The sequence below is a fragment of the Drosophila bipectinata genome, chromosome 2L (genome assembly GCF_030179905.1).
Source record: "Drosophila bipectinata strain 14024-0381.07 chromosome 2L, DbipHiC1v2, whole genome shotgun sequence".
NCBI lineage: Eukaryota > Metazoa > Arthropoda > Insecta > Diptera > Drosophilidae > Drosophila > Drosophila bipectinata.
Window position 1 is genome coordinate 5921317 of NC_091736.1, and position 12717 is coordinate 5934033.

Below are 12717 nucleotides of genomic sequence, written 5' to 3' on the forward strand. Positions count from 1 at the left end.
CTTCAACCATCGATCACCATTTGGGACTTTTAAACGAATCTCGTAAGGGAAATTCCTTCTAGCGCATACATCAACCATTAAGTCGATACAAAAACCCATTTACTTCAACCCTCAAACTTAAAGAAACTAATTATTTAAATCACCATAACAACCAATTATTAACCAAAACAGAAACTGTATTTTTTTTCTTAGTTGCCGCAAATAGTAGTAGTTCTGAAAATGAAGTTGAAAACGCGTTTTTGTAAAAAGAATTCCTTAAAAACCAATGAAGAAAATGAAGAAAGTACCCAGAAAAATACAAACTATCCCTTGATTTGCGTGGACTGGAGTAGCAATGAAGAGATATATTTTGTGAGGTAGGTTTGTGTACCTTTCTTTAGTATTCAAGTTAAATAATTAAGGATTCCTTTCTATAACCCCCAGTGATGACCATCAAATCTTTAAATGGAGTGATGTTAGTCGGGATTCCGTGGAGGTGGCCAAACTGCCGGATGACTTTGTGCCCACGGACCTGCATTGGCTTCTACTGGGTGGCCGGGGCAGTGGCGGTGGCAAGGGCAACGACACCCTTCTCGTTTGCAGCAACGATGGCCGGTTTGTTATTTTGAACAAAAGTGCCCGGGTGGAAAGAAGCATCTCCGCCCACGGAGCTGCCATTAGTTCTGGTCGCTGGAGTCCGGATGGTGCTGGTCTGCTTACTGCCGGCGAGGACGGAGTGATCAAGATCTGGTCAAGATCGGGTATGCTCCGCTCCACCGTAGTGCAGAACGAGGAGGCCATTCACTGTGCCCGCTGGGCGCCCAACTCCACCTCGATTGTCTTCTGCCAGGGTGGACATATTTCGATAAAACCGTTGGCTGCCAATAGTAAAATAATTAGGGTGAGTCCTGGATTATACCTCCAATTCTGATATTAATTTCATTATCCTTTTCAGTGGCGTGCCCATGATGGCTTGGTTCTGTGCCTAAGTTGGTCGACTCAATCCAATGTAATAGCTTCTGGTGGGGAGGACTTTCGGTTCAAGATCTGGGATGCCCAGGGAGCCAATCTCTTCACGAGTGCAACCGAAGAACATGCCATTACCAGTGTGGCCTTTAATCCTGAAAAGGATTACCTTCTAGTGGGAACTTTTAATCTTCTCAAGCTATGTCACTCTACAGGAGTAAGTCTTGTATATGAAAACCATTAAGACCCATAGTAACATTCTATTTTCTGTAGTGGACCTACAGCAGCTCTAGGTTTTCGGCACCGATTGTAGGTTCGCTTTTCAGCCTCTCCTGGTCAGCGGATGGCACTCAGGTGGCATGTGGCACCTCCACGGGTCAGCTAATTGTAGCCTTTGCCGTCGAGCAGGAAGCCATCTCCAATAACCTGAAAGCTATCAGCAATAGCCGGAAGTCCATCACCCTCAGGGACATTTCCACTGGCACTCGCGATGTCCTGGACTTTCCCCAACGAGTGATTAACTTTGCTTTGGGTTATGGACACCTGGTGGTGGCCACCACCCATCAGGTGCACATCTACAATGAAAAGTATATTAATACACCGATAATAATTGATGGACGAAATGATACAAGGGTTATACAAGTTGGCAAGAAGTGAGTTTACTTTCTGTAACTAACAAAGGCTATCTACTAAGTAGTTCCCTTTATCATTCAGATACTTTATGATTTTGGATGCCACATCCATTTGGGTGTACACCTACACGGGTAGGCTACACCTGAATCCCCGTTATCCTGGATCCCAGGCTCAAATTCCTTTGCTCACCTGGCGCTCTATTTCCTTGGGCTTGGATGTCCTCGCCATTCGCGATAACTCCGATCCCACGCTGGTCTACTTGTTCGATTTGATTCCCGGTGCCTCGCGGCAGTATGAACCGCACTCCCTGAGGGCCAAGCAGCAGCTGGCCGAGATTGCAGCCTGTCGGGCGGGAACGCCGGATGATCAGTTCGTGTCCTTCATCGACACTAATCGGGAGCTATTTGTGAGTGAGTCGAGGAATCTGAATGGGGAACGTTCCGACGAGATCTACAAGATCGGCACCCAGTTGACGGCCATGATGTGGGCCAGTGAGACGAATATCCTGGTGGGGGTTCATGACTCCTGCTACAGTATTTGGTATTGCCCAGGGGAAGGTGCCTCCGATCCCACAATCATAGCTTTGACTACAGTTTCTTTGGACACGGCGTAAGTTTCTATACTAATCATTGTAATATCCTTTCAGGAAGACTTACAAGTTCCAGATATTTAAATCCTTTATCATTTCAGAGAATTTGGCAAACACATAACCATTGAGAGCTTCGAGGACTCGGTGGTCACCTTCTGCAGTGCCGGCGCCCGTCTACCCGTGACCGTAAACCTCTACTGCGAGCTCCTCCATCGTGCCCTGCTCGAGGGCCAGTGGCCGCAGGCGCTGAAGATCTGCCGTCTGGCCCAACACGCCAATTTGTGGGCCACCCTGGCGGCGGTCGCCACCCGAAAGCACCAGCTCCAGATCAGCGAGGAGGCCTATGCGGCCGCCCTGCAGATCGACAAGGTCAGTTACCTGCAGCACCTGAAGACACTGACGCCCTCGAGTGCCGAGCAGATGGCGGAGAACTCTCTGATGCTGGGCAGGATGTTGGAGGCGGAGACGATTCTTCTGCATGGTCGGAAGTACGAGCAGGCGGTGGGTCTAGCTCTGAGGATGCACAATTGGCGGAGAGCCCTGGAAATCGCCCAGAAGCACCAGTCCGAGGTGCCGGATCTGTTTCAGAAAGTGCTCCAGGAGCGACGAAAGTATATCAAGGCTCTGCAGCGTGAAGAGTGGGATCCACTTTACTTGCCACATGTGGTAAAGGATGAGGTTGATAATACTCCTAGTGAATAAACAGAATATCTTCTTAGAATCTTGGTTTGTAGGAAATTTAATTTATGCTCTTTTTTATTAAAAAATCTATTTAATAAGCAGGTGAGGGCATGGGTTCTCCGGCCAATCCTTTTAAAATATTTTGGGCTGCCAAACTGGCGGCATCAACTCGGGTTCTTTTTGTGGCATAGCCCACATGAGGAGTGACGACTGTAACGCAAAAAAAAAAGCATTATTGAAGTACTTCTGATAATGGTTACTTGAGAGATACAAGATAAAGATGTCAAGAGTTGTGAAATGTGTGTGTTTGTCTTAAGAGTTTGCTGACAACCAAACTAAAGTGTCAAATATTACCAAACATAAATCATTAAATTATTTATTATGCCTACCAACATTATCCAAAGCCAGCAACTTGTCATTGCAACGCAAAGGCTCTGGGACCATGACATCCAAGCCAGCGGCGAAAATGCGATTAGATTTCAAGGCCTCATAGAGGTCGTCCTGGTTGACAATTTCTAAATAAAAAAATTTATTTTTAATGTCCATATAATAGTTTTAATTTATAAACTTACTGCCCCTGCCAATGTTAACCAGAACAGACGTTGTCTTCATTTTATTAAAGGCTGTGGCATTGAAGAGTCCTTCAGTTTCTGGAGTTAGCGGGGAGGCTATAACCACAAAGTCACTTTCCGCCAGGAGGGTATCAAAGTCCACTTTTGTGGCATTGAACTTTTTCTCAATATCCTCGCTGACTCTGCTCCTGGTGGTGTAAAGGACACGTCCAATCTCGAAACCGGAAAGACGCTTGGCAATGGCCTGACCGATTCCACCGAAACCATAGAAGCCCACTGTGGAATCCTGAATGTCCTGGCCAAGCATCCAATTACGGTGATGGGTTTCCCAGTTATTGCTTAAAAGGCAAGGGAGGTTTAAAAGGATTTTAAGATTTACTGAATATTAGTCTCACCTGTCGATCTTTCTTCTACCTTCCTGGAATCTTCGGGCTGCAGCGATCAGCAAGCCCACAGCCAAGTCAGCAACCGCCACTACCAACATGGCAGGAGTGCTTCCCAGGGGTATTCCTCGCTTTTTCAACTCCGGCACATCCACATTGTTGATGCCCGAGGACATGGTGGACACCACCTTGAACTGAGGACCTGCGGCATCTAGAACCTCGGCATTCAGCAGATCCCGACCACCCCAAATGGCAGCATGAACTCCCTTGATCTTCTCCAATATCTCAGCCCTATTTTTGGGGTAATCGTTCACAATTCGAATGACTTCGCACTTCTCTCTAAGGAGTTTCAGCCCCTCCTCGGGAACATCAGTGTGTGCTATCAGCACTTTATATGTCTTGTTTGTTGACATAGTTCTAAGGGCTTTAATGATCAAACAAAGAGATTATTTGATGGTCAAAACAATTACAAGTCTTGGAACACAGAGCATGCAAAAATAACTCTCTTTTAATGCAAAAGCTTTGGCTTACTATTCGCAATTCTCTTCATTAGCTTTTAATCTCTTAAAAATGGGGAACTATTGTATAACTAGTGTTTGGGTATTATCTGTAGAGACTTCTTCACTGTGGCACGTTTGCCAAACAACTGAACTATCAGCTTTGGGGGTATACTCTTTTGTAGAGAAGCAGATATCACTAAAAAGAAAGCTAAGCATATTTAAAGCTTTGTTGGTGATAATATGTCGGAAAATTAAACAACTGTCAGTTTATAAAATAACTACTATAAGACACTAGTAAGAGCAGTATAGTCAAAGAGGTATGTTTTTCTATAGTTATGTATATATTTTATTAACAAAATATTTTCTGTAAATGTACAAATTTGTTCCTTTTTCTCTATTTATTTAATAAATTCATTTTTTAATATGCAGGTCTCACCATGGGTTTTCCATCCATGGCATTAATAATATTATTGGCAGCCAGAAGACTCATTTCGGTGGTGGTTTTCCAGGTTTGAGTGCCCATATGGGGAAGGATAACTACAATACATGTTTAAATTAATATAAATACTAATTTAAAATTTGTATATAATTTATACTAACCACAATTCGGTAGAGTTAAAAGTGGATTATCAGCGGGCAGTGGTTCTGGGGTGGTAACATCCAATCCAGCGGCAAAAATCTTTCCAGTAGTCAAAGCATCATAAAGATCGGGTTGGTTAACAAGGCCTATAACAAGATTTATTATCATTAATATAAAAAATATATTTTTTAAATAAATATTCAAGAACACTTACCACCACGAGCCACATTAACGAAAACCGAACTCTTTTTCATCAACTCGAAGGCCTTGCCATTGAACTTGTCCCTAGTTTCGTTGGTCAGAGGAGCAGCTACCACCAAGAAATCGCTTTCCTGCAAAAGTTGCTCAAAGGACACATGCTGAGCTTTGTAGTCGACATCGTTCTCCTTACGCGTCCGGGTGTGGTAGATAATCTTAGCCACATTCCAGCTCTGCAACCGCTGGGCAATGGCCTGACTAATGCCACCAAATCCAAAGAAACCGATCACCGAATCACGAATCTCCTGGCCCATCATCCAGTTTATTTGCTCCGTTTTCCATTGGGATCTAGTGAGGGAGATATTTTGAATATATTTCAGCAACTTGACAACCCTTATCAGTGTAGCTTTTTATGCCAAAAGCTCTCTCTGTGGCAAGCAGCTGTTTTTCAACTTCTTACCTTTCGATTTCAGTGCGTCCAGCATGAAAATGACGACCGGCGGAAATCATCAATCCAATTGCCAGATCAGCCACCGAATTCTTGACCACCCCAGGGGTGTGCCCAAGTGGAATTTGTCGCTTTTTGAATTCCGGAATATCCACAAAATCTATCCCCGATGACATGGTACTGACACAACGTAACTGCGAACCGGCAGCATCCAGAATTCCGGCATTTAGGGCCTGATAGTGGGCCCAGTAGATGGCATCCACACCGGGAACTTTCTGCAGGATCTCCTCCCTGCAGGGGGGCACACTCTGGCAGATAATGGTCTCGGCTCCACGGGATCTAAGTAGTTCCAGAGCCGGTGGCGGTACATTTGGATGAGAGACGAGAACTTTGAAGGCACGACGGGACATGGCGTGTATATATAGGATATATATTCCTTTACAGAACTATCACCAGTCAGTTTCAGCGTTAAACACTTGACTGTTTAGTGGAAAATTTTCCAACCGAAAATAAACCTCAAGCTTTCGCCAGTTCTCTCTGAACTTATGATGCTCTTAAGGTGGGAAAACTCTCTTAAGCTAGAAACTATTTGCTCGCAAATATTCAGGAAATATTCATAGTAAGCTTAATTGTTTATTATTATGGTTGTCATGGCACTCTTCCAAAAGATCCTTTTGTTTGTTTATGAATTTAATTCAACCCTAAATAAAAATTTAAAAAATAACTGGCAATAGTTTTGGCATAATTGAAACAAAATAATTATTTTTTTCTATGTAAAGTGAACTGAAAATAATTGTTTAAAAATAATATTCCAAGCCCAAAGCCTCTATGTTAATTAAGCTCTTGGCTTAAGTGCACTCTGGTTTCTATTGTAATTAAAATAGTTTTTTATTTTCACATTTACAAACATGGCAAGGCCACTGGTGGCCTGGTGGCCTTTCACACCTGGCTGGTCTGGTTTCCCACACAAATTTCCATTGGAATTTGATTTTGAATTTCCTAGTAGGCGGGCGACAGCATGGGCTCCCCGGCCAGGCCGCGGAGAACATTGTGGGCGGCAATGGTGGCCATGTCGGCGCGGGTTCGCTTGGTGGCAGATCCAATGTGGGGCAGGATAACTGAAAGTGAACAAAAAATTCAATTAAGCTAAAGGTTAAAGTGGTCACTTTTACTCGGTTTGGGTCTTTTTTTTTATTGTAACCTTCAAAAAACCTTAATAAAATCTCTCAAAATACTCCCAGACCATGTCAACTACCAAGCAGATAAGAAGAAATCACAAAAATTGATAAGGAATGCTACCCAAGGTGGGGGCCTCAAAAGCAGGACAGGGTGATATCAATAAACCGAATTTAGTTTGATTACCCCCCATTCCACTTACCGGCATTGTCAAGTGTCAGCAGCTTGTCTGTGGGCGACAGGGGTTCCGGATCCGTGACGTCCAGGCCAGCGGCGAAGATTCGGTTGGACTTCAAGGCCTCGTAAAGGTCGTTCTGGTTGACGATTTCTTTGAGGGACAAGAACCATGAGTTATTAGAAGATGTGTGTATAACTAAAGGGCTTCCAACTTACTTCCTCGGGCAATGTTGACCAGCACGGCGGTCTCCTTCATCTTGTTGAAGGCGGTGGCATTGAACACGCCCTCGGTATCCTTGGTCAGGGGCGAGGCAATGACAATGAAGTCACTTTGAGCTAGCAGGGTATCGAAGTCGACCTTCTTGGCATTGTGCTCCTCCTCGATTTCCTTGGCAACACGACGGCGGGTGGTGTACAGGACGCGATCAATGTCGAAGCCGGAAAGGCGCTTGGCAATAGCCTGGCCAATACCGCCAAAGCCATAGAAACCCACGGTGGAGTCACGAATGTCTTGGCCCAGAAGCCAGTTCAAGTGGTAGTTCTCCCATTGGTCACTAAATGAAGGATATTTTATAAATAGAGGTTTATAAACCCTCTTTGGGTTTTATGTCAAAAATCGAACATTTTTAAAAACAAGATTAGGTTACTTTCTCAAAGTTTGATTAGATTTGTTTACTATTTGAAAAATTAAAGTAAAATCCTAAAAATAATATTAACTCACTTGTCGATCTTCTTGCGTCCCTCGTGGAAACGACGACTGGCGGCAATGACGAGACCCACTGCCAAGTCAGCGACAGCCGTGTTGAGAACTGTGGGTGTGTGTCCCAATGGAATCTTGCGCTTCTTCAGCTCCGGAACATCCACATAATCGATGCCAGCCGACATGGTGGAGATGGACTTCAACTGAGGACCAGCGGCATCCAAAGCCTCGGCGTTGAGAGCAGCATGACCGCCCCACAGGACACCATCGACACCACGCAGCTTCTGCAGGAGCTCCGCCCGATCGGTGGGGACACTGTTCACCAGGATGACCTCACAGTTCTCCTTGAGCAGATCAATGCCCTCTTGGGGCACCTCGGGATGGGTCACCAGGACCTTGAAAGCCTTACCAGTGGACATGGTCTTGTTTTGATTCTGATTCCTGCTGCCCCTGCGCAAAAGGGAGGCATTACTACAGCTGGCAATGGCCAATGCCACAATCAGTGGCAACACAAGCGATTTCATATTCGAATATTTGTGGGGCGTTGCGATCGAAGTCGAGTTTGGAGAGCAACTAAACTCAAAGGCGGAATACGAACCCAGCTTTTAAAAGCGACGCAGGCAGAAAGCCACTGCGGCTGCTGCGAGCCGCAATAGTCGCCGATAAACCAATGAACCTGTTCAGCATTCTGATCCGCGCTCAGTCTCTTTTGTATTTCCTATATGTGTGTGTATATTTTTGTAAATATTCTTAAACCTTTCGGCAGTTTTAAATTCTCTTCTAAAGTTTATAAGACGCACAACTGGTTTGAGAAGTTTTATATTTAGAGACGAGGTTTGAACAAGGGGAGCATTTTAAAATTAAGTCAAAGTTTGGGTTATTTTTAAAGTAATTAAGATATGAGTTTTTAACTTATTGAGGCTTCAAATTTTAATAATTAAAATTCAAGAACCTGATTATATTAGAAATCAATTAGTTTCCTTTACAAAAAAAACTTTAAATGACAATATTTTCTAAGCATATTTGATTCTTTGAAAAAACTTTTGAATAAAATAATATTATACCGGGAATATCTTCACAAAAACACGACCAAAGTCAAAAGGGTTAAACGTACGACTTTCTGACTACTCAACACTATCTCACCACTTGAGGCCCCCATAGATTTATTGCGAAATTCCAAAACACAAAAACCTTCTAGATATGTTCACATCTAATCACTTGCCCACGACACAGAATTCCATCAACAATTTTGACAATTTGATGCTTTTTGGCAAAACTTTTTATGAGGAAAGTGGAAAAAACCCACGGAAATCTGATATTAATTACAATTCATGTTCAATGTCATAAAAAGTTAAAAACTATCTCTCACTGAAACTCTCTTAAATTTTTGGGGGGGTTTACAAAAGCACAAATTGGAAGAGAAAAAATATTCTAATTAATGGCATTACTATTATTATTTTTATTAAATTTATTTGTTCTCTGCCACCAAACTCGCGCGGAGAATAAACAGAACTAAATGTTTATTGGAGACCCCATGGGAGGGAAAGCTTTTTTTTTGCAAGTACTCGCGATGTGTAATCTTTCAAAATGTTCTCTTTTATTTCTCTTACCGTGAAATTAGAAATTAGAATACTATACTGCTCTGAGCTTGCCGCACGACTGAATGATCGTTGCCCAAAGCTATACCTTTATATAGCGACCCAATCATATCGCCAAATTATCAGATTCTAAAAAAAGGGGTAAAAACAATATGGGAGTAACGTCAAAAAATGTGTAAAGTAATTGGAGATTAACTATTGATCATAACTATATGAAAAATATATATATTTTTTTAAATTATTTGGCAACTATTTATGTTTTGATAAATTAAATAAAATATTATAGCTATGTTTTTAATATTTGTCGGCATTGTGAAACAATATTATAATAGATTAATCCGGAACCATATAATAGATTAATCCAAAACCGTCATTAAAACATGAAAAAAAAAACAAAAAAATAAAACTAATAAATAAAATCATATTTTTTAAATTTTAATAAATAAATATTAGAGTTACATACTTATATACATGTACATATGTATAGACCCCGCAGCTATCATCCTCACGATCAGTGACTTTCTGATTAAACCTTATACCTGTGATTTTCTTTCTCTATCTTTCGGTGCACACTCTCTTCTGCCATCTCTTTCCCGGCCCTGCATTTTCGTTCTCTTTCTAGCTGCTTATCTCGCCGCATTGTGTCATCGCTTCTTATCGGAGTGAAACGTACATACAAAGAACCAAATGAATCCCCATCGAAACTCTTTGGGGGAGTGAGCAGTTGGGAAACATGCGCGCCTGCTCGAAATACCAGTTGGGGACTTTTCCCATATGAGCGGTGTGCGCGTTCGCATGCCATTTCCAATTGGAATGGGCACCACCGGCACCGCTGACGCTGCGGTGGAGCCACTGGAGCCAGTGGAGCCGGCGGTTGGAACGCTGTGGAACCTACGCCCATTACTATTTCATAGTTCCGTACATAATGCCGTTTTTTTGTGAGCGGATCTGCTCAAATTTTGTCCGCAAAGCAGCAGGCGCTCAGAGATGGCCAACACACATACTACAGACGCCGCAGGCCCTCGGCCACACAGTTGGGTTTGGCCCTCTTGGTTGCCGTTCTCCCCCACCTTCCCCACCTCCTTTTATTTTGTGGTATCTTTTGTTGGCTTTTGTGTGAAAGCGGCAGCAAGAATCATTGGCGTTGGCGTTTGCGACGCCATCAGTGCTGATCATTTGGAGCATTTGTGGCGTATAATTACTTACAGAATATTTTAGGAAGAGAGATAAGGTACATACATATTTAAAATTTCTATTATAAATAATAATGATTTCTTCTCAAATCGCTTTTTTTTGTCTTTTTATTAAAAATATTATTAATCTTCACATAAATCTACTTTCTAGTAAAGTACGCCCAAAAGTAGGCAACAAAAATTTTATTCTGGAGAGCAGAGTTCGTGGTTCTGTTGAGTAGACCTATTATTTCTTCTATTTCTTACTCTTAAACAATTACAATTCATAAGAGAACAGTCCCTCTTTTAAGGAATATAAAGTAATTCATTTAAATAACATATTAAAAATGGTTTCGTTGGTCATTTCCGGTTTATCACTCATACGCAGAGTTGCCACAACGTCAAGTTTTTGTATTAAAAAGAGTAATCTTTATAACTGTACATTTTAGTCCTTTGTAGTTTTAAAATTTCCAGCTAAAAGTTTTATTTTGTAACCACTGCCACCAAAAGCGGCAACTTTAACTGACAATGCAATTTACACCACTGGGGAGACTGTTGCTTTTGGTTTGTAGCTTAGGGCGCGCAAGAATTTTGGATTTGTCGCACGAAAAGTGCTGGGCTCCACCGCCATTCAACCCCAACACCCACTCAACACTCCCCATCTCACTCTCTCGCCCGGCAGACACTGCACTTAGCTTAATTGAAAAGGAAACGAGATACCAACAAGCGCATGGAGCGAGGGTGGATTTTTTTGTTGTCGTGTCGCTGTTGGGTCGTGTGTTTATTTTCTTTTTTATATTCTTCTTCTTTTTCTGTGTTCGGCTTTGTTCTTTTGTTTCGTGGTGATTTTCTTGCCGCCAGCAGCTCCAGCGACAGAATCGGCGTCGCATATTGGGCGCCTTTGTGGCTTTCATGCTTTCCTGTTACCAAAACACGATGCGTCATTTTGACTGACGTAACCGGGAGACAGCTGTCTATCAGATGCGACCGTCGGCGATGGAGCTCGCTCGCCGGAGTCGCGTCGCTTCGTTGTGGTCGTCGGTGGGGCATTGTCATTTACCGTTACGTCCGCTGCCGCCGGCATTACCAGCACTGACTGCGGTTTGGCAAACAAGCAATCAGAAATCGTTGAAAGTAGACAAGTGAATAAAAAAAAAATGGGCAAAAAAGAAAGCGGGACAGACAATAACGGTGAAAATACATACATATGTATGTATGTACACACATAACTACCATGGTGTGGAGGCAGACAAAGCTCTTGATCTCACTGCTGCATCATAAGGCTTAACCCTGATTAGACAACTTTTGTCAAAACTGTAATTTTTGAAAATATTTTGACGATTTTGCATTGAAGTTATAAAAATAAAATATTCCAACAGTATTATTCCATCCAAAATCCCGACGGGTTAAGGTCAAATGTCAAGGGCAAGTTGCTGGCATCTAAGCAGCATCCAACACTCAACATTTGCAACCTCCTTGCAGTGGCTTCTGCTAGCTTCATATTTGGCGACATGGCAGCGGGAATCACAAATGGCGGCCGAGCGACAAAGCTGCAAAGCGTCGCACTCCGCGCAAGCGCCCTCACTCCACCCAACTCCCACGGCTGAAGAAAAATGTAGCTGTGGGGAGCTCCGTCTGGGACAGGGGAAGTTCCAAAGACAAAAAAAAAGTGGCCAAGCGTCGCCGATTTTTATGGTGTAGGCTCCCTAAAATCGACGCGCAACATTGAGGCAGGTCCCTCTACGCGATACGAGGGAACAGGCGAACAGAGATACAAGGCAGCAAAAGAGTCGCCGCAAGAAGAGAGTGGCCCCAAAACGAGTGAACGAAAGCCCCCCATGTGTGTGAGTAGGAAAGAGTGTGAGTATGCGGGAGAGCCCCAAGTCAGTGGCGGTGCCTACAGTAAACTCAGCACTGTGTTGAGCCACACTAGCGTGAGAGCGGGAGCGTAAGTTGGCAAAAGAGAGGGAGCTCAGGTGAGCCCCAAACTGAAAAGTGACTGAAGAGTCAGAGAGCGTGGGAGTTGATGCGCACATGCATTTGAGTTATGCATACATATTTATGTATGTATTTCCATATGTGCATATGTAGGGCCCCCCTTTGTTTGCACACCCTTTAATAGTTGGGGGTATACTCTGTTGAATGTAATTGTTTGTTAAATATTTGTTTTAGTTTATGATTCTGTTAATTTTTTTAATTTAATTTTAAAATGTAAAATAGCACTAAAAAGTTGTTTTCAAAAGTTTTTAGAAATGTTACTTATTCGACGCGTATTACAAACCCTTTTTATTTTAATAAAGCTTATGTATTTCTGCTTATGTGTATGTTATTTAATACCTGATTTACTTATATATTCATAAAATAT

The 12717-nt window shown here is 42.7% G+C and overlaps 4 protein-coding genes across 9 annotated transcripts; 1 reads left to right on the top strand and 3 right to left on the bottom strand.

The window, feature by feature from the left end:
* The first annotated feature begins 169 nt into the window (after positions 1–169).
* Positions 170–2869, top strand: Oseg5 (intraflagellar transport protein Oseg5). Its single transcript, XM_017233491.3, has 6 exons — positions 170–356; positions 424–880; positions 935–1162; positions 1219–1598; positions 1660–2187; positions 2269–2869. The coding sequence occupies exons 1-6, from the start codon at positions 220–222 to the stop codon at positions 2867–2869; spliced, it is 2331 nt and encodes a 776-aa protein (XP_017088980.2). The 5' UTR covers positions 170–219.
* A 27-nt stretch (positions 2870–2896) lies between these two features.
* Positions 2897–4544, bottom strand: LOC108120012 (glyoxylate reductase/hydroxypyruvate reductase). Its single transcript, XM_017233492.3, has 5 exons — positions 4335–4544; positions 3816–4227; positions 3421–3758; positions 3238–3363; positions 2897–3058 (listed from the first exon to the last, which is right to left on the bottom strand). The coding sequence occupies exons 1-5, from the start codon at positions 4351–4353 to the stop codon at positions 2940–2942; spliced, it is 1014 nt and encodes a 337-aa protein (XP_017088981.2). The 5' UTR covers positions 4354–4544; the 3' UTR covers positions 2897–2939.
* An 81-nt stretch (positions 4545–4625) lies between these two features.
* LOC122321470 (glyoxylate reductase/hydroxypyruvate reductase) lies at positions 4626–6019 on the bottom strand. The gene is made up of 4 exons (XM_043211441.2): positions 5542–6019; positions 5098–5429; positions 4904–5029; positions 4626–4840 (listed from the first exon to the last, which is right to left on the bottom strand). Exons 1-4 carry the CDS (start codon positions 5937–5939, stop codon positions 4722–4724), a joined length of 975 nt encoding a protein of 324 aa, XP_043067376.1. The 5' UTR covers positions 5940–6019; the 3' UTR covers positions 4626–4721.
* Positions 6020–6392: 373 nt separating this feature from the next.
* On the bottom strand, positions 6393–9311 carry LOC108119900 (glyoxylate reductase/hydroxypyruvate reductase). 6 transcript variants are annotated; one of them, XM_043211474.2, is made up of 5 exons: positions 9193–9311; positions 7604–8023; positions 7099–7436; positions 6908–7033; positions 6393–6647 (listed from the first exon to the last, which is right to left on the bottom strand). In XM_043211474.2, exons 2-5 carry the CDS (start codon positions 7999–8001, stop codon positions 6529–6531), a joined length of 981 nt encoding a protein of 326 aa, XP_043067409.1. In that variant the 5' UTR covers positions 8002–8023; positions 9193–9311; the 3' UTR covers positions 6393–6528. The 6 variants fall into 6 exon arrangements, with proteins under 6 accessions (XP_043067409.1, XP_043067408.1, XP_070133417.1 ...); XM_043211473.2 differs by having other exon boundaries at positions 7604–8032; positions 9193–9264; XM_070277316.1 differs by lacking the exon at positions 9193–9311 and adding an exon at positions 9031–9048 and having other exon boundaries at positions 7604–8032.
* Positions 9312–12717: the final 3406 nt, after the last annotated feature.